Below are 25,078 nucleotides of genomic sequence, written 5' to 3'. Positions count from 1 at the left end.
CTCTATATAAGGCGGTGGGCCGAGCGCAGTTGGGTCAGAGCAGGCGGCGGAGGCGGTGTTGGTGTCTGTGTCATGCCGGGGCTGTTGGAGATGCTGGCGGGCAGCGAGCGGGGCCGCCTGGAAACGTCCGACTGCGAGTCACTGGGCAGCGCCTCCGGGTCGGAGGGAGGTGAGTCTGGATCCCGGGAGAGGCTCCGCATGGGTGTCCCTGAGGGATCCTTCTCTGAGTGACTCGAGGTCCGTCTCAAGGGCGGGGGTGGTCCTTGAGGCACTGGGAGGTGGCTGCTGGCCCCTGGAGGGGTGGGGTGGGGTGTGCCGTGCCGCCCTAAGCCCCTGTGCCCCAGTTACACCTCCAAGCCCCTGAGCTCCGTGTTCCCCCACAACCGTGGGTCCCTCCCCTCCCTATGCCCCCGGTCCTGATTGGTCTCTTGTCTTCTCTGCAGAAGCTGAGTTTGCCGAGGGGGTCTCCCTGCCAGACCTGGACCTGCTGCACGACCCGGAGGATGAGCTGCTGTGCACCAATGTGATGGACGTGGTGCAGGCAACGCTGGGCAGAGCCCCCCTGGGTGCCAAGCGCTGCTCCCGGCTCCTCATGCCCCCCCAGCTCCTGGCACAGGTGAGGACGGAGCTGCTGCGCCTGGCCTGCAGCGAGCCCTGCGGGCTGCGCGGGGCCCTCCTCGACCTCTGTGTGGAGCACGGCAAGGCCTGCCACGACGTGGGGCACATCACTGTGGACCCTGCCGTAGTGCCCACCTTCCAGCTCACCTTGGTGCTCCGGCTGGATTCCCGCCTCTGGCCCAAGATTCAGGGACTCTTCACCTCGGGGCCGGCGTTCACACCGCTGAAGCTGAGCACGGGCTTCAGGGTCATCAAGAAGAAGCTGTACAGCTCGGAGCAGCTGCTGATCGAGGAGTGCTGATGGGCCGGGCCAGAGAAGTGCTTGACCCAAGTGCTTTGGAAGAGGCAGTTAGAGCACGGCCGCTGCCGGCAGCCACTGTAGTTTAGATTAGGCTGGAGTAGGGCTGTAGGTGGAAGCAGTTTGGGCAGATGGAGGTCCCCGAGGGGCACCTCTCTGTGCTGGGGTGTCCCTGATGCAGAGTGGACTGGGACCCAGACGGGTCGCTTCACACTGTTGACAAATGTGGGATGATCGGCGGTGACTGCGCTCCTGGATGCAGCAGCGGGGCTGCTGATGGTCTCCTGTTGGCTGATTAATTGTGGAATTTTTTGTAACAAGGATTGTAATCAATGGGGTTTCTGGGGGGTGGGGGTGTGTAGGAATGAGTGAGGGCTGGGTGGTAGGTCTGGATCAAAGACAAACCCCACCTGGGCAGCTCTGTGCTGGCTCCCAGTGAGGCAAGAGGGGGGATGATTCAAAATTGCATCATGTCTTTGATTACAAGAGGAGAGAGTGGTGGGAGAGGGCAGGACCCCTCACTGGGACATGCTGTGGGCGCTTCATTGGTTACAGTTTACACTCATACACTTGATGTTCAAGTACAAGACTTCCTATGCAATCATGTCGGGGTGGTATTTTATACTTTTCTAATAAAAGCTGTTTTAATTGTGATAACCTACTGTCTCCCTGGCGTCACTTGGGGCTGGAGAGGGATGATGCAATTGCTCCCAGCTGGTCTGAAATCCCTGTTGGCATCCCTGGGAAGGCTTTCCCTGGCAGGGCAGCCTCTGGTGGGAGCTGAAGCTTTTGGAATGGGGGGCAATCCCACTCGTAATTGCAGGGCATGGGACTGTGAGTCAGGGGGAGTGAGTCAGATCCCTGACCCTGGGGAGGAGCACCTGGGCACCCTGGCAAGGGGCTGCTCCTTCTCTCCTACCGCAGCCCTTGGGACCCTCAGGGAGGATTTTGAGTAGAAAACTGAAAGAATTGGCTAAAATCATGAGGAAGGGAGGCAGAGGGTCACACCTGTCAGGAGAGAGCATTCCCCAGCTCCAAGCATGCTGGGCAAAAATGAGACCAATTACCCAAGCCTGCAATTAGCCACTCAGAGAAAAGGCTTTCACTCAAGTGTAATTAAAGCACTTGGCAAAGGAAGAACCTGGTGGAAGGTGGGGAGGATAAAACCTGCCTGAAAAAAACACATTTCCATTCAAATATTTGTTCTGGCTCAGTCTTCTGTTGGTTTTCTCCCCCCTCTGGACAGCCAGTGACTGAAAATTTTCCCCCAAAAATTTTTTTTGTGAAAAGGACACCAAAGAGTATTTGAAACACAAGTTGCTCTTTCATGTAAAAACCCCCTAGGAGCAACCAGAGCAACGAGCAGCTTTGGACAGGTACAGCTAGAAATGCATCTTTACAAACCATTATTGTGCAAAATGGGGAAATTATGAAAATTTAGGGGACAGGGATGTTTCTGAGGTGGTCACATGCCCCACACCCCTGCATGTCAGGGGATCCCTGGGCTGGGCTCAGGTGACAGTGGGGTTGTCCTGGGGCAACACCATGTCAAACCACTGAGGGGGCTGGAAAGCAAACTCCAAGCCTGAAGTTTTTTGGCAAAATTGTAGAAGGAGCAGGTTTTGGCACCGATGGGACGAGAGAGAAACAGACCACTGCTCCCCAGCCATGGTGAGGGATTTATGGTGTGGTGACAGCAGTGACACCAGCAGCTCAGCTTGGGCCGTGCAGTCATCCCCTGCTGAGGCATACAATGTCTTGAAGCTCTCTCTATATATCCATACACACACTTATTTTTCTATATTGAGCTTCTAAACACACAGAGGGGATGGCCCCCATGCTGTGGCCCCTTTGCCAGCCTGTCTGACAGTGGATGAGGGACTCGGCATCATATTTAAAAAAAAAATTATTATTACAAGGAAGATTTGCAGAATCATAGAACCACATAATGGTTTGGGTTAGAAGAGTCCTTTAAAGACCGTCTAGTCCCATCCTCCCCCTGCAGGGACACCTCCCACTCACCCCAGGGTGCTCCAAGGCCCATCCAACCTGGCCTTGAACACTTCCAGCGAGGGGGCAGCCACAGCTTCTCCGGGTAACCTGTTCCAGTATCTCACCACCTGTGAATAATTTCTTCCTACTGTCTAACCTAAATCTCTCCTCTTTCAGCTTGAAACCATCCCTCCCCTTCTCCATCCCTTCATGCCCTTGTCAGAAGACTCTCCCCAGCTTTCCTGTAGCCCCTTCAAGTACTGGAAGGTGCTCTAAGAAATCCCCAGAGCTTTTCTCTTTTCCAGGCTGAACAACCCCAACTCTCGCATAGCAGAGCTGCTCCAGCCCACTAATAATCAGAAAATGCCAAGAAAACAACAATAAAACAAAATAAAAAACCCCAATCCAAACCAAAACCCCAACACCAAAACTTAAGAAAGCAAACACTGAGTGACAGGACAGCCTCTCTGCTGGGGAGGTGCATGGCAGAACCCTCCCTGTGGGTTGATGTGCTCCTGGAATGCCCCAGCTACCAGAGATGGCAGGTGAAGCTTTGCTGCTATTTATAGCAAAATGGCCTTTCTGTGACAAATCAGGAGGTTGGTCATGGTCCCTGGGGTTTGGCAGCTCCCTGGAGGGTGCCACTGAAGCTAAATACAGCCTCTCCTGGGGTGTGTGGGGTGGGAGGCAGAGAGATATTTTTGGGACCCAGGAGGTGGTGATAGGGCACTGGCCTGGCTCTCCGAGATGCCATCATGGTGTCAGGGAAACAGAGATTTTGGGGGCACCAGCAGTAATAATTTTTCTTAATTCCAGAGTACCACTAAACCCTCATATCTTACTGATCAAAATGATAGTAACAAGAACCCCTTCCCTCCTTCCCTGCTTGAGGAGGATGCTCATGGAGCACTTGCCTTTCCCTGCTGCCTCTCTGCCTTTAGCAGCCACTCCAATTAAAAACTCAGGCTAATGAGCTGCTGGTTTGGAAAGGAGTTAATATGCAGCCCAAATTACCGGCACCTTTGGTGAGCAGGCTGAGACCAGCACGCAGCAATGCAGAGCATCTTCCATTGCTTCAGGCAGGGAATGACCTGAAATTGAGCAAAACCACCCCAACGCCCAAGGTGTGGATGCACCTGATGGCAGAAAATAGTAATAATACATGTAAAAAAATTACGGAGTGAGGCCCCTACCAGTGGCACTGGGGGATTTTGCCCACTGGCAGTGCTGATTGCGAGGTCAGTGGGGCTGACTCACCACTGCTGCTGGGAACACAGCACCGAGGGAAATGGAAGGGACGTGACCCTTGGCGCCCCAGAGAAGGGGGAAAAAAAAAGGGAAAAAGGGGAAAAAAACCCACTCCAAACCCTCTGTCCCTTTGGTGCATGAGAAGGAACTGAAGTGGAGTCCAGCCTGCCCTAGGTGCTGTGGGAAAAGCCTTTTGCTGTCTTGGAGTGAGATGTGCAAAAAGAACCGCTCAGATTTGGGAGCACGGATCTCAGATCTGACCCTGAGGCCAGGTGGTTCCCCCCATTTTGGGCCAGCAGCCAGTGGTTTCTGAGTCACCACCATCAGGAAGCACATCCAAGCCAGCATTTCCACCCAGGACAAAGGCAGCCCGAGCCTTCCTGCCCACCACCCTCCCCGGTGGGGTCCTGTCCAAAGGGCACCTCAGAACACCAGGATGCTGCTGCTGGGATGGTGGCACTCTAAGACCAGTTTGAAGCAAAGGTGTCCTGCTGAGTGTCTTGCTGTCACCTTGCCAGGACTCACAGCTAATTCGGGAGACACCACCTCCTCTCCATCCTCCTCTGCCTGTCCTTCACTCTCTTGCCCCAGGGAGGCTCCAGCAACCCCAGAGCCCTCAGTGCTTGGGGCTGCTGGCACAGTGAAGACACCGAATTCCACTCAGTGAGTGGCTGTGAGGAGGGCAGCCTGAAGGAGCTGCAAAAGCGGAGGAGGCTGGTAGCAAGGATCTGCAGGACATCACCACAGCTGGAGCCTTTCACATTATAAACATTTATTTATAGATGTACAATTGTATAATTAATTCTAAATTGGAGAGATACAGCCTCTGTGAGCATCCATGAGGATCTACGCCTTCTCGGTCATTGTTATCCTTGGGTATCTACTTGATAAAATAAAAATAATCAAAAGGTTTTTGGCGGGCAGGCTCTGGGCAAGGAATGCCATTCTGCAACATCCAGCACCTCCTGCTAATGTGACTTTTGTTTAATCCCCTCCCTGTGATCTTTTCATATCCACTCAATTCCTTCCAAAGGTGGAGGAATCATTGGAAAAAAAAAAAAAAAAAAAAAGAAAAAAAAGGAAAACTTCCTTAAAATCAGGTCCAAGTCCTGGTGGCTGTGGGATAATAAGGCTTGCAGTTAGCAGGAGGGCTGATGTATTGCAAAATAAATAAATAGCTGAAGACAGAGTACATTGATTCCTAATCACAAAGAAGTAAAACCCTCTCACCTCTTCCACATCACCCAGGAGCTGCTGCACTTTTGATTTTTCCCTCTGAGTGTGTCAGAAGATGGTTCTCAGTGGGAATGTCTTTAGACAAAAATGAACTGTAGAGTACCAGAAAAAGAAAAAAAATAATCCAGTTAATTCCATGAGAAAGCTCTGCTCATGTCAGCTTTGTTTCAAAGAGCTGGCTCATCACCTCGAGCGCCTTCCCACCAGTCCTGCCCAACCATGACTGAGTGAGAGATGAACTGCAGAGCTCAGAGGAGGCCGAGGTCAGGTGCACCCTTCCATCCCCCCCAGAAACACTTCTTTCAACAGAAGCAATAGAAAGCTCTGTTTCTTATGAATAAGCAGTTATTTTACAGGTCTCCTCTAGGAAACACTAGAGATTGGGTGTCAAGGGCATGGCCGTGTTGCAAATGGGTGTGCTGGTGGGTGAGGAACCCCAAGTGTAGGATGCACACAAAAAAAGCCCCAACAAAGGGAGACAGCTGGTGACAAGCCCTCTTTACAAAGTGACCACCGCATGCTGATTACGAGGCAAAATTAAAGCAGACTCAGCGAAAAAAAGAAGTTACGTGCACAAATAACCCCAACGACTGATGAGCAAAAAAGCATCCATGAAAATCCTTCCTGTCACTGAGCGCAATGCTGGGCTCAGCTGACCCCCTGCAGCTTCTGCTGATGCTGCAAAACCACAACACAAATCTGGACAGTTTTCCAGATTTCTTTGTTACCCCCTACGGATTTGGAATTTCTTTTAATAAAAGCCGAGTGGCAGGTATGGATATCCCAAGCTGCAGAACACTGCTGTCCTTCAGAAAGCAAAATGCAGTAACTGCAAAGTGATTTTTGTTTTAGTGTGTCAGGCAGGAAAGTGCTGCAGAGCAAGACACCCCGGGAAGAGATTTCCGGTTTCCCCGTTTACCAAACTGGGCAGAAAACAAAATAATTTAATCATCCAACCCCTGCATAGTTTAAAAGTACAACATATATACAGCTATAAATTAATTCTAAATAGATTATATTTCCTTTTTTTTTTTTTTTTTTTTTTTTAAAGAGTTTTGTTTTATCACCAAATCGTCCAATTCCTCTCTCTGTCGGCAGTGACCAGTGCAGTTGCAAAGTTTCATGGCCTCTGCAGTTAGTTTATGTTATTTTACACTCTATTGTTCTCGGGGCTGTGGGATCCCAGGAGCAACGAGGCTGTCACACGCTAGCGGCATTGGAAGGGAAGGAGGAAGACGGGCAGCTGGATTTTCCTGTCCTTATCACTGCCTGAGACGCAGGTCAAATGGTGGAGACAGGCAGAGAGAAGAAAGAGGGCGGTTGTGCGTTGCTAATTCTCCAATTTTAAAGATAAGGTTTGATTCTTTTAAATATCAAGTCTGTCACCTCGGCTCAGTGCACTTCACCAAAAGTCTTCAGGCATTTCAAGAGTCTGGGAATGAAAGCAGTAGTGGTGTCAGTCTCCAGACAATCACAAGTCACTGTTGCCTCCCCCTTCCTTCCCTCCCCACCCTGTTACAGGCAGCAGCTTTTTCAGTCATGCTATTTCCAACTGCAGCGGGGCCCTCTGCCCAAGAGCAGCTCTTTTCAGACCATGGGGACAGAGAGGGAATGAAAGAAAAGCAGAGGATTAATGTGGGTCTCTCACAGAAGAAGAGACGCAGTTATCAAAACAAGAGAGCTGGAGTATCAAGATAAGAATGGTTCCAAAACCAGGATATACACAAAAAAAAGGCCAAACGTGACCCTGAGGATTGGCTTTAAAGGCCAAATTTTCAGACATGCTCCTTTTGCCCAGGAAAATAAAAAAATCAACAAAAACTCTCCTGCTAAACAACCGTACTTATGTCTACAAATCAAGCAGCTAGATGACCAATGTCACCACTAAGTCTCTGACACCCTACATGGTGTCCATACAACTAACACTTGGTGCAAGTTTCACCTCCCATTTATTTTGTACAGAAACCCTGTTGTCAAATAATTTTGTAGCAGGAGGGATCAGTAATTTTTACAGCCATCCCAGCAGTATTTGGTAGGTGAAATCAGCCCAAGTAATTGAGCAGAAAAAGGACTCCAAACTCTGTGACAATTCTTTTCATTATTTTTATCCAGTTCTGCCACAGCACAGCACACCCAGTATTCATGGGTTGCTATTTGGGCTCTCCTTGATTCAAGCCCTCCAACCCTCTGACTCTTCCAGACTCCCCCTTCAAGCTGTTTTTACTTTGATTCAACAAAGTAGGTTACTTCTACGACCTGCTGTGAGCTCTGGCCATTTGCTTTGTTCTCCTTGAGTATCCTGGGAAGGCAATGGGGCAAGGAACATCTGTGTGGTAGGAATCTATTCTCTGTATCATAGTGCATCAAGTGCTAGGGGATAAGAGCTTTTTCAGTAAAGCAGACAAGAAAGCCACCAAAAAAAGGTTGAAAGGTGGTGGCTGGCTGCCATGGCCTGTAAAACACTTCCAACCAGCTGAGACGTGCACGGCTGCTGCACGGAATGTGCAGCTGACAAGACCTCAGCGAAGTCGCCAACACGCCTGGGGCTTCTCCTCTGTTCCTAGAGACCCAACACCACCAGTGCCAGAGAAAATAGGGAGCTGGGAGAAAGCCAGAGGTGCTGGCAAGCCAACTAAACAAAATCAGTTTCTCAATTAATTAGTGTATGCTTGAGGGAGAGGGATGTTTTTCCCCCCATCCCCGTGAAATGTGTGCATCCAGAGGAGGCTCATGGAAGTCTGTGTCCCTAACTGAGATTTAAGTGAGCATGAAAAGCACTATCATGCCCTACTCCACTGCTGGGGAAAGCATCGCCAGCTCGTACTTAGACCTCTGTGGAGTGTGCCTGTGGTGACTATCCGTGCAGAGAGGCTTGAACATCTGACAGTCTGCTACAGCTGGGGGTGCCCATCTTCTGTGCTCGCTGGTACAGATCCGAGTCTCCGAAGTAGCGTGCCCGGTACAACAAACCTTCCTCTGCAAAGGGAAATCCCAGTGTTACAGATGTGATGTGGAAGGAGACCCCACTGACAGGACATCTCCCACCACAGGCTCTGCTTGGGAAATGGAGGCACCTCAAGCTCTTCAAGGCTCGCTGAAGCACAGGATGACGCTGCAGAAATGCCCCATGTCCTTTAGGACAGGATGGGTGTAAAATCTGCTGGCAGCTCATCCATCCCTGGAAAAGCCTTGGGAACCTGGTGGGACCTGCCCCTACTCCCAGGAGGCACGTAAGGCAGCCCACACAAAGGCTACCCCACAGCATGGGGAAGAACCACAGAGGCTTCACAGTTCAGTGCATTGGCCTCATATGGTACTGCCAGAGGCTCTAACAGCTCCTCCTGCATCCCAGCCCCTCAAATCCCACCCCAGCCACTGCTCCAAGAGCTGGGATCATCACCTGCTGGGAACTGGTGCACAGAGAATTCAGGTCACCCCTGGGACTTGGCAAATGGTTTGCTGCCCTTGCTTACACTGCTCTCTGGTTCAGTGGCCAGACTGTCCCCCGCTCTGCCAGGCTGGGCAGCTGTCCCCTCCTGACCCTGTGTGCAATGCCAGTGCTGCCACCACAGCCTTCTGAGCAGGGACAAGATGCCAGGTGGGACACCATGGGCTTTCAGACACAGTCTTCCAACAACTAAAATATTACACAGAGCTATTGGGGTAGGTGCTCCTGAAAATGAGATGGCTGCAACCTTCCTCCTCCACTGGAAAGCAGAGATATCCTACCAACACAGCAGGGAACCTGCGGGGCACACAACTGCTGTCTGACCAGTTCTACAGCAGCACTGAAAAGCAAACCAAAACAAAAAACCCCACATACAGGATTTGTCACGAAGTCACTTACAGAAGAAAAAAGCCAACAACACAGGAAATGTGCTCGCACCGTGGTAAAATATAACTTCAGCATAATCCAGTAAAAGACCCTTCTGAAGCTGTCCTCATGCAGAAGCCAAGACACTCTGCTCCTGACCCCACACTACTCACTCTGCTGCTTCTCTTTCCAGCAGTTATTTCGAAGGTTTGCAATGTAGTCATCCTCCACACTCCTTTCCACGTTTTTCAGGTTCGTGCCCGTGTATTCATCTGCAAAGTTCTCAGATACGTAGTATATGACTTTCAAGTGCTCTGTCAGTCTCCTGTGTATGTGACCCACAGACCTAGTTGAGGAAGAAGAGTCAGAACAGTGTAGGACACGCTTCAAGGGCAGAACAAAAAACTCCCAGCTCTTTTATAAAACACACAAGATACCATGATACCAAACTGCTGCAAAGAGACATCACTCCTCTGCAGCCACAGACTTGAAGGAGAAAGCATTTCTGGTGGAAATGAAACACCAACATAGAGAGAGAAAACCTGCCAGGCCTCTAGCTAGGTGGGCAGAGCTCTAAGCACAGATATAACTCTGAGGAAGATTGCCCAAGGCCTAAACCCACTTAATATAAAGTGTTCATTAGAATTTTCAGCACTAATTAAATCTCTCTGCAATTTCCTTGCTGATGACACCATCATCTGCTTTTGGCGGTGAGCCCCAAAGATGGTTACAGAGCTCAGAAGCTGATGCTTGTGCCATGCAGGGCGAGAGCAGCCAGTGAGGCAGGAAGGGAGCCCGGCAGTGCTGAGGTGAGGGCAGAGTGGGGGCTGGCTGCCACAGCCCCCCAGATACCCCCACCTTTGCTCAGCTCAGCTGAGGTATCTTGCTAACCCCCAGAGTCTCAGCTTCCTCCACCACACCACACGCTGTGACCAATACCGCTGCGGCAAGAACAAAATTAGAGCCGCCTGACACTCGAGCCCGCGCTGGCGAGCACAGAGGGGACTCTCTAAAAGGAAACCTCATCTTACCCTCTTCCCCCTGGGTTTGCATTTCAGACACAGCCCTGCACTTCTTTTCTCCAACGCTTGAGCAAACCTAGGGATACTCACTAGGGTGTGTTTGCAAGCTGTAATGCAGGACCCGTGCCCAAATGCTGGATTCATCAGGAAAGGCTCCGCCTGGAGATGTGCCCAAAGTTCCCCACAATAAATATCAGCTGGCTGCTGCATTAAAAGCCAGCCTGATTCTGAAACCAGGTATAAACATTAACTCATCCAGCTCGCCCTTCAGTCTGTCACTGGGGTTTACAGGAGTGATTCAAAGACTCCTGTATGTTTCAACAAGGTCCAGCATGAGGGTATGAGTGGTGGGTAACCAGACAGACTGAACATGACCCAAAAACTCTCGGCATTTTTCAAGCAGTGCCTGCTGGCAGAGATGCAGTCTGGAGGAAGCTCAGCTCACTATTTTACTTCCTAAAACAAGAGTCCTGAACGCTCCAAAAGATAATATTCACCTTCTGTGTACAGATGAAGTACAGAAACTACCAAGTGTGCCCTCAAAGGAGGAGTATTCAGTGGCATACTTGAATTTAAAACATGAAAATAAGGACAGGACCTGGAGCAAGAAATCTGACACCTGAAGTCAGACATGGGATCAACTCAAAAAAATTCAATGGGTGGCACAGGCAGGCCCTCAACTAGGCAGGTGTATGGCAGAAAGCCAGTTTTTGGAAGAAATTTACAAAGGCAACAGAGTGACAAATGGTTCTTCAAGACTACTGCCTTTCTCAGTGACAGCTTCACTCTCAAGAAGTGGCACTGAAACCTCCGTGTGGAATTAAAACCCCATCAGGGTCAAAAGCTTCTCGCCTCCCGCTCCTCAGGTTCCAATTTTCTACCAAACACCAGCCAAGCCCGGGATTCCTGACACGAGGCAGCAGGAAGGGGCTGGCTGTCTGCACAAGCAAGCGAGTGAGCAGCACCACCTGCTGGCACCGGCACCACACACCTTCTGCTCCAAGCTCATTTTTTGTTTGAAGTGCCGTTGTCACTCAGGAAGGATGATGGAGGACTGGATCAGCTTATTTGCTGCTCTTGTCCAAATCCAAACTTGGATATCAGTTCGCTTGCTGCCACCCCAGCATACAGACAGGGAACTGAGGAGCAAAGAAACTCCTAGGGCTCAGGGAAGGCTTTCCTCTGACAGCTGACAAGGCTGAAAGCAAATCCCTGCCCACTTAAAAGCTACCTGCTGCTAAATGTCTGCTTGCCCCACAAAGTGCCTCTTCATTAACATGAAGAAAATTGGTATACTTATATAATACTTCATTTTATAGTCTAATACCCACTTGTCCTAATACCCACTGCAGAAATCACAGCTTGATACTCTTTAGCCTTCCATAACAACCCTGAACTGTGCCCTCTCCAAACCCATTTCATTTTCTGGTACCAGATATTAATGTCTTTACCTTGGACCTGAAAGCTAAGCTGGACTTTATAACAGTAAGTAACATCAACAGCAAACACATAACCAAATACACATAGGGAACTTCCACTGAAAATACATGCAATGCAGCTATTGTCAAGCAGCCAGAAACTGAGCCTGTTTTCCCATTCCTTGTTGGCACTGCCAAATGAGTAAGGATGAAGGCTCATTTTCCTTGGCACCCAAGTGAGCAGATCAGGGCATTTTCACAGGATCTAGAATGACAGTTTCACTTTTGCATAATAAATGTCTGGCCACAGTCTTTCATGGCAACATTAGAGTTCAAAAATAGTATTTTTTTTTCTCTGTGAGAGCCTTTTACTCCTTTTCCTTCTCTGTTGCTTTGTACTCAACTGTGGCTTTCATGAAGAACCAATCTGGCTTTTGTTTATCACACTCCAATTTAACTCTACACCTCAATTTATCCTGCACATGGGACCTGCATGCTGGGCTCATGCCTCTCAAAGTTATGTTGTCTGCCCCTTCCCAGGAGAGACACACCCAGCTGTGACTTCAGGCTGGAGGAGGTCCCTTAGACAAGTGAGTATCCTCCAACCTTCCACATCAAGACTTCTTTCTGAAACCAGGAGGCCTTCACTGGCAGCAAGAGCAGTGATGATGTGATGAGATAAAGCAGGAAAAAACCCAACCAAACAAAAGGCAGGAAAAACAGAGAGCCAAGATCCCTACCCAGCCATGCCACCCTGCCCTCCAGAACCCAACCCCTCCCCAGCTCAGTAAGTTTTAGAGTAACAGGTACTAACGGCCTCTGGCTCAAACTGTAGGGTGGGCTGGAAACCATCATCTGGCTGAGAGCAGACACAATGATCAGGATGAGGATTGGCATCAGCTGGACAAACAGCCCAAGGCCACCCTGAGGGAACAGAAACACACAGTGGAATGCCACCCATACACATGTAGGCAAGGATCCTGTAGCATTGCTCTCCCTCCCAGCCCCCACGTAACCTCCATCCTCCTGTTTGGCTTAGGAGGAACCCAGCAGCCCACAGTTCCCCTGCAGAAACAGCACTTTGATTCTGAAGATCCAAACATACTGCCCCTTCTCCAGATGTGACAAAGGGCTGAAGGGACTGCTAGGGGCAACCTTGTGAGTGAATTTCAATAGCCTCGTGCCCTTATTTTGTTTTTCTAGAGCATATGTGGCTTCCTTTCTGCTTGTGATAGTGAGCAGAGCTGGTTGTATGGAAAGTCACCTCCATTCTTCAGCATCAGTGGAAAGTAACTCCCTTTATACCTCCACCTCCTGAGCTCCATCCAGTTCCAGGAGAGTACACTTTCCCCTTTAAGCTTGACAAAAAATATTCAGGAAGTTCTTGTTTGTTTTTAAAACAATGTAATTGTCTATCCCCAGAAAACAGTAATTTTCAATACCTAACCTTGGGCTCTTAATACTGAGTCTCTCACTTCTCTAGATCAGAGGGTTTGGAGTGCCCAAGATATGCTCAGATTTTTTTTTATGGGAAATCATAAAAATAGCTCATACTACGGAAGCATCTTCCTTGGTTAATTAAGCATCACAGATTACAAATACCCTATCTTCCAGACTGGAATAAAAGGGAGAATGAGTTAATGTTGGGAGGAGCCACGAGCATCCGTATTATCTGAAAAATGGATTTACCTTTCAAAATTACAGAATTAAATCCAAAAAGGCAACACTCATTTCGTGGTAAGGCCAGGCCCATTTTACTGCTGCAATCTTAATTCAAGGCTGCACCATTTCAAGTGTTTGCCCTCTTGGATGACAGCAATGAGAGCCCTCAAGAGAACAACTGCCATTAAATAAATCCCAACTTGGTGCAAATTCTGAAGGCAGCTCCCTCCCTATGGCTCCAGCTCTCAGCCCAGGGGATGTGTGGAAACAAGCAGGACTGTTTCACAAGACAGCCACACAATTCCCATCTTGGAAAAACCTTTAGACTCCCAGTCCCCCAGCCTGTTCTCCACTTACATCACCCTGATGTTCCCTCCTGTCCTGCCGCTGAGGGTAGGTGTAGCGCATTCTGCCATTGCTGTAGACGTGAACGTTACCTGCAGGCAAGAGAAAACTCTGACACAGAAGTCCAAATACATAACGTGGTGCTGGCTGGCCAGGAAAGAACCACAAAAGGTGTCCATGTTCCATGTCAGCCTTACCAATAAAACACACAATAGGAAAAAGTAGTCCAGATGCTGACAACAGGGAATTTAGTGATTTTAGAGAGACTGATAGAAGAATTCATGCAAAATAGAATTCTTTCATCACCTGAAGCCAACAAGAGCTATGTAAGCCAGAGATGGAAAAGAAGTGTTCCTAAGGTGTGCTGAGCAGATACACCTCTGAAGGCAAATGGGTGGTAGGCACAAAGATCCATCCATAGGATTTTGCAGGATCATATGAAAATTCAGGTTGGAAGTGACCTCGGGAGGTCCAACCTCCTGCTCAAAGCAGGGTCAGCTATGCAGGGAGAATACCTTGTACAGGCCTCCTTGTTTTTAATTGAATTTACTTTAGATTAAAACCAATTACAAAAAGAATTATTTTTTGTAGTTCTTCCACCCTAAAAGCAGAGCTCTTCCATGTCTTGATTTGAATGTCAAAACTACAACTGAAAAGGGAGACCAGCTGAGAAAGGGAAAGCATGTGAATTTTCTTGGAACAGCAAGGAAAGGAAAAAAAGATTGAGCTAAAATAGCAACCTGCTGTTCTTCCTAAAGCAGCTTCACCTCTCTGACAGGCTGAGCACAAATGCTGCAAATGGCTTCAAGATGCCTTTGCAAGTACTTGGAGATAGTGTGTTAATTCTTACATAGCAGATGAGAAAAAGCTACCAGAGTAAATGTTCTCAATTGAAAGCAAATTATTTTTTCCAAGCTGGTCCACAGAGGTCAAATAACCACTGCCTCCACTGCCAGGGAAATGTAACTAGAGCTAATATAAGGAAGTTTTCTAAAATACCCTTATCCTTATATTAAACATGTGTCTTTTTAATCAGAATTGATCAAGGGAAGGGACAGTCACTCAGTTCTTTCCTGCTACCTAAACTATACTCAGCATTGTAGATAGAGAGGATGAAGATTTAATTTTCAATTAAAAAGGTTTTAATTATACTCTAGAAATAGCACTTGCCTCATTTTCACAGGACACAGTGGAAAGAAGGAAGTGGGCATCAGCCACAGAGAAACTGCTTCAGCTGCATGGCAGAGCAGATACAGGTTAAGAACAAGGCCCAGGGACTACCATGGTTTGTTCTGGTGAGACGATTTAACTTCTTAAATGACCAGGCAGAAAAGCTTTCTTCAAAATAGGATTATTTTTACAACTAGCCTCAAAACAAGTCACTTTTTTGTTCTAATATTCAACTCAACCTAGTAACAGCTAATGTTGCCAGCATGCAAACAAATAGCTGAGGATGGGAATAAGTCCAGCTCTGATGGTGTTACCTGCTGAGTTCTCTGAGTACTCATCTGAACAATTCAAACAACTCCAGGTGTTTAGGTCACGTGTGAAGGAGAACTCTCCCTCCTCAAACTCAGCAATCCTCGCACGGCCAAACAAATTACTACTATATTGTTGGTTTGACAAAAGGAACGGGTCCCATTCAAGAGATTAAGATTTGATGTGCTTACTAGAGGGAAAACCACCACCAAAAAACATGTTGAAGAGGTCCTCGGGAGAGATGTCTGCCTCAAACCCGCGGTGGAAGTCTGAGTGACTGTGTCCATGCCGAGCAGCGTTGAGTTTCTCATCTCCAAACTGGTCGTACTGCTTCCTCTTCTCTGGGTTGCTCAACACTGCGTACGCGTTACCGATGGCTGAAATATTGACAATAAGGAAGCAATTAGCTTCTTTCTTCTCCAGATAATACCCTTAGCCCTGCAAACTGCCTTTTTCATTACACAAATGAGATCCTCAACTACCCACGTCTTCTCAACAGGCTACTTCATCGGTGATGCACTTGTACCTGGCACACTTCTCTGGCAAACACAGCTAGAGGGAAGCCACACCAAAAGACTCAGTGGAAAGGGGCCATAATTAAACCAAACAAAGAAGTTATGATATGACTGGTATTAATTCGGTTTACGTCCCTAGAGAAACCCTCTCAGGTGAACAAAGCTGCAAATTCTGAAGGAAATAATAGTTGTAGAGCAGCTATATGTTTCATTAATTAACTTGTTCTTTTGAATAACTAATGCCCAGATCCTTCAGCCATAAGCAGCTGCATAGGACAGCACAATTTCAGTTGACAAATTTCATTCAAAAGTGGCACGAAGGGAATTCAGTGTCATCACCTAAAACCAAAACCACAAAGAATTTAAATTTGGACTAGATCACTGAAAGACACTTGAAAACCTCCCACAGAAGCTAGGAAGGAAAAATTGGCTAGAGGTTGTGTCTCTCAGCAATGAATTTCAAAACTTCCAGGTGCCAGAAGTAAGATGCATATTTACAAGAGCTATTAAGCAGTGCCTGTGATGGTGGAAATGTACTGCAATTAAACCCCAGCCAGTTCCTCGGGTCATTCTCCTTCCAACCTCAGCCCTTCTACCAGAACGTCTGCCTGTACATTTATTTTTGTACTTCTGCCTCCACACGTTCCAGCTGACCACTTCCCCTCTGGATCAACCTGCCCAAAAGCCTCCCTGCGTGACTGCAGAGCCTGTCTTCTCTCCTCCCTGTGTTGCAAGGAGGCAAACACCCATGGCAGTCCTTGCCTGGAGTGTAAAAGGCAGGGGCAGGAGGTACCTGCCCTTTGCAGGAGATTCAGATCCAACACTTTCTCACAGACAGATGGAGGTGTATGGTTTCATCTTGGACTAGAAATTTGGAGTGTGGAGGATGTAATGTCAATACACTTGTTCTCCTTCTTGGTTATAATTAGTGCACACAGAGTTTCTACAGCCAGGCAAGGAAGCCAGATGACAAGGACTGACTCTCAGCATATTAGCTTGTTCTTTCAAACTATGCAGTTCAGCAATCTTTTTGCTGAAAAAAACTTTCTGCTGTCAAGGCCCCAGAAACAACTCATTTCAAGTCATGATTTTAACTTAAAATTAGCCAGGTTCAACTTTTTTTCCAACATCAGCCAAAGGCAGCGATGCACATTCGCCACAGGACAGACTGTAGCCAACTAGAACGACAGACTGAGACAAGGTCTCAGGACAAGACATAAGGCTTTATCATCTGTCACTGGGAAGATGAATGCCAAGACTTCAGCTAATCCATCAATGTAAGAAAAAATTAACTAAAATCCTCACAGCATTGCACATTTCCCCTTCCCCCTCTGGAACCAAACAGATGGACTCCAGCGAACCCTGCAAACTAGGAGCTCAGTTCAGGGGCTGAAAGACAGGGAAGCCAACGAGGCAAGGCTTGGAGGAGAGATAATCTGACAGCAGATAGTTCTGCATCAGAGGATAAAGGGCACCTTGCTTAACACACGACTCCTGGCACGTAACTCTCATCAAAGCCTTTGGCAAACATTGTTATTTCAGATTACAGGTGAAGAAACCTGCCTTTCGCCACTTAGCAGGGATTGAAGGATCAGCTGTCAAGCAGTGGCTTTACTGCACATGCAGCACAGAGAGAGCCCTGCAGATGCTCACTCTTTAATCTGACCCCCAAGCTAAAAACGCTTCTCCCAAGTAGCTGGGGGTCAGCTCATTGTTTGCTAACAGCAACATGCTTATCAGTTATGGATTTAAGTCTTAAAAGACTTGAGCAAACCTTACATAAGATTTTTACTGCTGAATTCATGTCTACCAGAAGCTCACCCAAATACCGAGTCAATACTCCCAGCCCCACCAGAAATCCCATTAATTTAACTCCCAAGATGGCCAGAATCAGACCACATAATTTAAATGGCTGAACACTGCAAAACCAGTGCAGCAACAAGTTCTGCCTTTAGCTCAACAATCATAATCAAAGTTCCACAGCTTGCAAAGAAAAACAGAGTTCTATTTTCCGAGCAGTAGCATTTCTCTTGGAAAATTACTCCTATGTTATGGTATCTTCCCAGGAAACACCCCTGCTGCATTTGTAGAGACAGCCTGGAGAACTGGGCTCTTCACAGCAGGACTGAAGCTTCTAGGGACCTTTTCTGAGTTCTGGCTGGCTTCAGTTACAGAATCACAGAATGCTATCGGTTGGAAGGGACCTCTGGAGATCACCTAGTCCAAACCCCCTGTCAGAGCACAATCACCTAGAGTAGGTTGCACAGGAGGGTGTCCAGGCAAGTTTTCAATGTCTCCAGAGACAAAACCTCACACTTCTCTGAGCAGCCTGCTCCACCCTCAAAGTAAGAAAATCCTCTACATGTTTAGATGGAACTTCATAGGTTCAAATTTGTGCTTGTTACCTCTTGTCCTGTCACTGGGAACCACTGAAAAAAGACTGGCACCATTCTCCTGACCCCCACCTTCTAAATATTTATGTACATTGTTAAGATCTCCCCTCAAGTCTTCTCTTCTCCAGATTCAAAAGACCTAAGTCCTTCCTTGTAAGAGAAACATTCTAGTCCCCTTATCATCTTCATAGCCCTTTGCTGTACCCTGTCCAGCAGTTTCCTGTCCTTCTTGAACTGGGGAGCCCAGACCTGGACATGGTGCAGTTCTGCCCTAGACACGCTCACATGGGTGAGCAGCCTTTCACAATGCTGAGTGCTTGCTGAGAAACCTGCAGGCTTACTACCTGACCAAAATGCTCAATGAGGGGAAGAGTCTAAACACCAGCTCTCGAAGAACAGTTTCCTACCACTGGGCCTGCCCAGCAATGTTTCTCTTGAGAAGAAACCATGAAAACAACTGCTGCCTCTGGTGTGGCACCATTTACATTTACTGTCTACTGACAGAGTCCCTAGGGGCTCTGTCAGCAGACAGGGGTGCACTCCAGAGCTCCATTTCACTCTGCCTGATTTGTGAGGTTGTTTTTAGGAGTCCTTTTGAGCCCAACTCAGCACCATCACCCGTGATGAGGGCAAATCGCAAATTGGAAATGTTCTTTACCTTTAAATGCCTCTGTAGCCCCTGGTGCATGGTTCTTATCTGGGTGGAATTTCAGTGCAAGTTTCCGGTAAGCCTTTTTCAGGTCCTCATCAGAAGCTTCTCTGTTTACTCCCAGAATTTCATAGTAATCTTTACATTGCTTTACCCTGCCAGGAGAGAGGGGAGAAAACATGGACAGTTAGTTCCAGCTGTGAAAACCACTTGGTACCGAATACCTCAACTCTGCAATTTCTCATGCATCAGTTTCCACTGATGTCATTCAGAGAACTCCAGTTTACTCAGCTCTAATTCCTTGGAGCATGACCCAGTTTTCTTTCACAGACTCATTCCCACTGTGCCTCCATTACTAGCACACAAACACTCCCACAGAACAAGTCCAGCCAGTAAAAGTAGAAGAGCCTCTCCTCGGGCAATAATATCAACCACTGAAGAACGTGATTGGCAAACAAGCTTCAGATTCATCATGCTAATGTTCTGGAGATTATTTGGGAAGGAGGACAAACAGCAGGCTGGGATGTGAAGGACAGCTGGGCTATTGGCTTTTTTCCCCTCCTCCTCAGATAATTAAGCTGAATTCTAGAGGAAGACAGAAGGAGCTGCTCAGGTGTGAGCAGCCCAGCTCATCCTGGGTACACCAGTAGCCCAGGGGTGGATCCTCCTTCTCACATGACTTTCATGAGAAGTCAGGTTGGGTTTTTGGAGAAGTGGATACTGTAACAAGATCATCATAACTTCATGAGCCAGAGTAGTGCTTGTGCAATTCAGACCATGCCCATAAACTCAAACAAAGTTTACCAAGTGACTGTGCCTGCAGTCTTTTAACTTCCTGTATTTGCAAATGGTAGAAAGGAATAAGGAAAAGCGTGGAACACAGTTTGGAAAAGAGGTGACTGGAGAAACATAACCTGAGATTTTCAAACAGGAGCTTCAGAAGTGTATTGTGCTGACAGAGTGAAGTGTCCTGCAGTGGATTTCTACATTATAAGCCTCTAAGAGAGATTATAAGCAAAATATTATCAGGAGATAGGTACAAGGATGTCTCCTGTCACCTGCTGCTGGAGCAAAGCCATCAGCAGGAAGGCTGCCTACTGCAACCTATGAGCCACGATTTCCACCTTGAGGATCTCCAGACCATACAGGATTTTTCACAGTATTACTGAACAACTCTAAGGCAAACATTAATGTGACAACTATGAGATGAGTGTGTCCCAAATGCTAGGAAGAGGCCTATGTACCTACAGTTCTCACCCCAGTCCCTGCCTTCAGGGAGAAATCTCATCCCTTGTAGACCCAACCCAGCTGCTTCCCCAGGCTGCTGTAGCTATAACTCCTCCTAGGTATGGTTGGCAACTAAAACCCATTCCAGACATTTCAAAGCTAAAGCTTTTAAAACACTTGTTAGTGTCTTAAACAGACTGGTATGACATGCTAAGCTTAAACTGCAAGCCACTGAAGCCACAGACAGCTATGCACACACCTTTTCACTGCATCCACCTGGTCCTGAGTGTAGCCCTTGGGAGCCTCCCCACCAGCCTCTCCGTTGGCTGACGAGAAGTCTCCGCTCGTTTTCTTGAAGTGGGGGTTTGTAGACTCCCTGGATTGGGACTGGCTGCTGGCTGACTGTTCATTCTTGTTAAGTGATTCAAGCAGAGCTGAAACAAAAAGATGATAAGAAAAAAGCCAAAAGTTAAGAGACCACCAAGCTCAACTCAACCTTCCCACTATCCCATGAAGAGAACCCACTTTACCTTTGTCATCGCTGAGACCTCCCACCCTTTGTCAGGAAGACTCCCACCTTTTTACCCAACCTTTCCTCTCCTGCTGCTTCTCACCCAGATGTGGGAGCTACTGCTGAGGTACTGCCTGCTTCTCCCAACACATACAGCCTCCACCAAAATCTCAGGCCTGCCCAGCCAGACTGCCTGGGATCACCAAAGCAGCACATTTTTGCCTCCTCCTTTTTTTCTCTCTCTCTCCATAACAGTGAAGCATTTTAGTGTTATGGTCTAGCAGATAATAAAGTGTATTATTCTCCCTTACTTTGAGAGTCTCCTATGTCACAATGCCATATCTTTAGAGAGCTTGGAAAATAATACCATGAGATGCCACAACATGGGGACACTGCCCTTTAGGAGACAGAAAACCACAGCACTGATTGCTGGCAGCACAGGGGAACTCCCGAGTCAGAAGGGTGTTTTGTTCTCCTGTGCTGTCTTACCTAGGAATCTGATGGGTGTTGAAGAAACTGTGGGAACCACCTTCTCTCTCAAGTACCAAATGTGAATTGCACAGACTCAGTTTCCCTTTTCTTAAGTGGGGGGCACACGTGTATTGGGGAAACTGCTGCAGACCACGGCCTCCCTTTTGTGAGGCTCAGACACTGTCCTCTGTCCCCTTCAGACAAGAAGGGACAAACACTCAGGCCTGACCTAACCACACAGCAGACAAGCACTGTGAAACTGAGTGAGACTCCTCCAAGCAAAGAAACATCTTTCTATCATGGATCTCCCTGGCAGTTGGATATCACAACCTTCTAAAACTATTTTTGGCTTTTTTTTCAACCAAGGTGATCTCTCCATGCTTGAAGTTTCCAAAATTTGAACATATTGCAACCCCATTAGAAAGGTACCTGTAACATGATTAAAACCAGCCCATGGTGTTTACAAAGGCATCAGCAATTTGACAAGCTTGCAGTCCTTTACCCAGAGCCTGGAACTGTGGAGGATGTTCCATCTCCTCTGCACATCACAGACCTTGCACTATGGGGGAATTGTGTTCTTTACGCAAGTGCAAACAAGGCTTGCAGACCACGAGGTGAGGCAAGATATCCTATCTGCCCCCAGAGCTGGTGGGGGCAAGAAAAAACCACTCTGTAATCCGACAGCCAATACAGGCAATGGTTACAGGGTGAAGGATAAGAATGACAGCAGGGCTAGAGAGCTGTAACTCGCTGAGCTGGGGGGCTCGGTGGCTTCTGGCTTTCAGAAAAAGAAAACCTTTCCTTACTCATATTTACACCACTAGAGAGTTCACAAAATTACAGCCTTTGCTTTTATTCCTTTCAAACTTGCAGCAAACCGCCAGGCACTTTTAAACCTCATCTAATTAGGCAGTCCCTCTACTCACCCCACTTTTGCTGTTCTGGGCTCATTTCCCTACAGCTTGCCAAGAGATTTTTGGGGGAATGGTTTCTCAAACCAGCCACAGAAATCCATGCCTGGTTATAGCTCCATCCTGCTTTGCTCTATAGCCCCAGTCCTATTGCTTCTGCATCCCAAAACTATTCTGGTCTTACGTGCAGTCCCAGCAGAAAGCAACCTCATAAACTACTGAAACAGAGACTGCTGAACTAGTTTTCAGCTCTGCAAACTCCCCTCCCCATCAAGCAAGTGCTGGGAATCACTTTTCCTTGCTTATTAGCCAATATTTGTTCGACTTCTGTTGATTTTTCCGAACTCCCACGTAAAGGTGAGCAGGAGGACTTTGCCTATCCTAGCATGCCTGGCTGAAGGTGATTATTTGTGCTGAAATCTCCTTGCAAAACCCTTGGCTGATCCTATGACGACACCTGTAGGACCCAGCCGGGGTCAGAGTCTGCAGCAAGAAGCTGCACAAGGTCCACATCGACGACTGTTGCCAAACCGAGCGTAACTCCGGAGCTGAGGAGATTTCCCGCGGGTACAGGAACCACGTAAAGCCTCAACAACCGCGATACAGCTGCAGGACCTTTAACAATGTTTCCCAACTAAAGACACTACGTGCATGAGCCAGCAACCGGCACGACATCAAGGGGAGGGTCGGTCCTTGGATGGTAGCTCAGACCTGAAACTTGTACCCGCAGCTTGTTTGGGTCTGGCCACAAGTTAGTAAACTGATGTAAACATCCATCTGCCCTGCTGCCCCCTTTCTTCCTGTCTCTCTCATGCTCCAGTTCTCTAACAGAGCACATCCAACCTTCCATTCTGACTGTCCTAGGCCACATGACTAGGGCAAACCCAACTGTTTTACATTGCAAACTGGTGCTCGCTGTCAGCCAAACCTAATTTTCTGGCAGGGCTACTGAGGAAGAGCAACCCTTGTCAGGATGGGCTTTTCCATGTGCTTTTTTCTCCAGAAGTCCCTTTTCCTACCCAGCAATTTCACTGAAGCACAAGCTCTGACTGGGAAGGAGAACATGCCACGGGTACGTCAGGCTGATTTGCTGGGTTTGAGGGAATACTCAATTAAATTTACGAGCTTTATAACCAGTGCTAGACTGCGGCATGCATAGGTAGTAGGACAGACAGTCCTCAATTCCTCCCAAGAGGACCAGCACCATAGACCATTTGGTTTGGAACAGACCTTTCAGATCATCGACCTCCAAGCTGCAGAACCCAAACTCGGCAAGGTATGCCAGGCCCCCTCTCCGCCCCCGGCGGTCTCCTCGCCCCTACGCTCCCGGGGGCAGCCGTGACCGCAGCCCACCCTCCGGTCAGGCCCAAAGAAGCGGGGAGAGTCCAGGGAGCACTAGACCCCCCCCGTACCCCGCCCTCCTGTCCGACAGAAGCCCCCCCTCACAGCCCCCCGGGTGGGACGGAACGGGCCCGCGAATGGCGGAGGGGCCGCAGCAGAGGTAACGCGCACCACGGGCAGCAGCTCTCAGCAGGTTCGCAGCCTCCTCAGAGACCCCGCGGCCCACAGAGGCTGCCCCGCCTCCCCGGGGGCGGAGGGGGACACGGAGGGCCGAGCCGGGGCCGGGGCAGCCCCTCGGGCGGACTCACCTTCCCGGCCAGCCCCGCGCGGGCCCCTCACAGGGCGCAGGCGCAGCGGCAGCGCAGGCCCCGCTCCCCTGGGCCGCCACCCCCCCCCCCTCCTCCTCCTTCCCGGATCCCTCGCCCTGCCCGCCCCTGGCTCACCGCGGACCCGCGACGAAGGGTAGAGGCGCTGCGCCTTCTCCAGGAAGCGGCGGGCCTTGTCGGGCTGGTTGGCCTTGACGGCGGCCAGCGCGATGCCGATGCACCGCTCCGCCTCGTCCCTGTTCGACTCCATGGCGGCGGCGGCCGGGCCGGGGGGGAGGGGAGGGGGGAGGGGCTAGGCGCGTGCTGATGGCGTCACTGGGAGGGGCCGAGCCGGGAGGGGGGAGTGAATGGGGGGGGGGGGTGAGGTAGAGCGGCTTTAGGGGTGGGGGGGCTGAGGGGAGAGGGGGGGACACGGGGCACGGGCCGTGCATCGGCCTCGGTTGTCACAGCAGAGGCTGCGTGATCCATTCTGTCCCACAGGGCATGCAACAGGCGTCACTTCATGCCAAAAAGAGGGAAGGAACTTCCTCGCGTTATTCTCTTCCGCCTTCCAAACGGCTCCCGCCCCCCGCCCTCCACCGCCGGGGAAAGCCTGGAGCAAGCACAAGAGACAAACCACGAGCCACGTCATTGAGCACAAAAACCTTTACACACCGCTTTACAGAAAGGAGAGCACTGGGCACGGAAGCCCTGTCGGCCCCTTCCCATTACAGAACAGCAATTTCCCATTTAAAAAAACAACTGGAGAGCAGCAGGATGGATGGGAGAGCCCCAACTGCTCTCACACCACCCCACAGTGTGTGCGCTCCTCTCCTGCACCTCCCACACCCAGGGGCAGCACAGGGCACTTGGCTGACCCAAATCCCGGTGTGCTCTCACCACTCAGCTGCTCCAGACTCTGCACCTACATTCCACTGGTGCCATCCATCCAGGAATCCCATGGCTTCTTTCTCAGGAGCAACGTAAGAATTAAAATAAATGCCATGCTGTTTTATAACAACACGAAATAGAAGTGCTTTGTGTGTATTGCTCGATGCCCAGGCCTGCAGGCAGGGCGAATTGTGAAGCAGAGGTGGCAGCAGTAAGAAAAGTCCTTTTCTGTTTCCTGAGAGAGGGGAATATTAAGGGGCAGGCAGCAAGCAGAAGCTGGAAATAAAACACCCTTCGAATTCTAACTCCGATTTTTACAAAAATCTCCTGTTATGAAGAGTCTGGGCTCACCAGAGCCCAGTGCCACCCCACCAGAGGTCGCAGCAGCGGTGCTGGCAGGGCTGAGGAAGGGAATCCGCGCTCTCCTCCCCAGCCCTGCTACTGCTTGGGTGTGGTGAAGTCCCAGGCTGTCTCCTGGGCACATTTCCACATTGCCCGCATCAGCCGAGTGAAGCCCATGTCCTTGGGCTTCTCCAGGCCTCTCATAAGGCGCTGCTTCATTATAGCCACAAACTCCTTGTTGCTCAGCTCACCGTTCCCTGCAAGAAGAAGAAAATATTAGAAACCCTAAAATCCACCACCAGCCTCCTGCCCACATAAAATAACTGTGAAGGTCATCAGCCACATTGTGTGTCATTCCTTGCAGGGACTGAAATAAAAGCTTGGCTTCAA

General features: G+C 49.0%; 3 protein-coding genes across 6 annotated transcripts in view; 1 reads left to right on the top strand and 2 right to left on the bottom strand.

The window, feature by feature from the left end:
• The first annotated feature begins 9 nt into the window (after positions 1–9).
• Positions 10–1,573, top strand: DDIT4 (DNA damage inducible transcript 4). Its single transcript, XM_071748963.1, has 2 exons — positions 10–169; positions 444–1,573. The coding sequence occupies exons 1-2, from the start codon at positions 73–75 to the stop codon at positions 917–919; spliced, it is 573 nt and encodes a 190-aa protein (XP_071605064.1). The 5' UTR covers positions 10–72; the 3' UTR covers positions 920–1,573.
• A 3,338-nt stretch (positions 1,574–4,911) lies between these two features.
• DNAJB12 (DnaJ heat shock protein family (Hsp40) member B12) lies at positions 4,912–23,766 on the bottom strand. The gene is made up of 9 exons (XM_071748958.1): positions 23,594–23,766; positions 20,176–20,350; positions 18,699–18,844; positions 15,324–15,509; positions 13,666–13,745; positions 12,461–12,570; positions 9,380–9,552; positions 8,217–8,368; positions 4,912–6,824 (listed from the first exon to the last, which is right to left on the bottom strand). Exons 1-8 carry the CDS (start codon positions 23,724–23,726, stop codon positions 8,247–8,249), a joined length of 1,125 nt encoding a protein of 374 aa, XP_071605059.1. The 5' UTR covers positions 23,727–23,766; the 3' UTR covers positions 4,912–6,824; positions 8,217–8,246.
• A 679-nt stretch (positions 23,767–24,445) lies between these two features.
• The window catches only part of MICU1 (mitochondrial calcium uptake 1), a 100,839-nt gene continuing 100,206 nt past the window's right edge, over positions 24,446–25,078 (bottom strand). For all 4 annotated transcript variants that reach the window (XM_071748953.1, XM_071748955.1, XM_071748954.1 and 1 more), the window contains one exon: positions 24,446–24,945. In XM_071748953.1, coding sequence (XP_071605054.1) covers positions 24,785–24,945 — 161 coding nt within the window. In that variant the 3' untranslated portion in view covers positions 24,446–24,784. The remainder of the gene's footprint in view (positions 24,946–25,078) is intronic.

Source organism: Heliangelus exortis, chromosome 7, assembly GCF_036169615.1.
Source record: "Heliangelus exortis chromosome 7, bHelExo1.hap1, whole genome shotgun sequence".
Taxonomy (NCBI): Eukaryota; Metazoa; Chordata; class Aves; order Apodiformes; family Trochilidae; genus Heliangelus; species Heliangelus exortis.
Note: the sequence above shows the minus strand (reverse complement) of the source record. Positions and strands in the feature narration are given on the sequence as shown.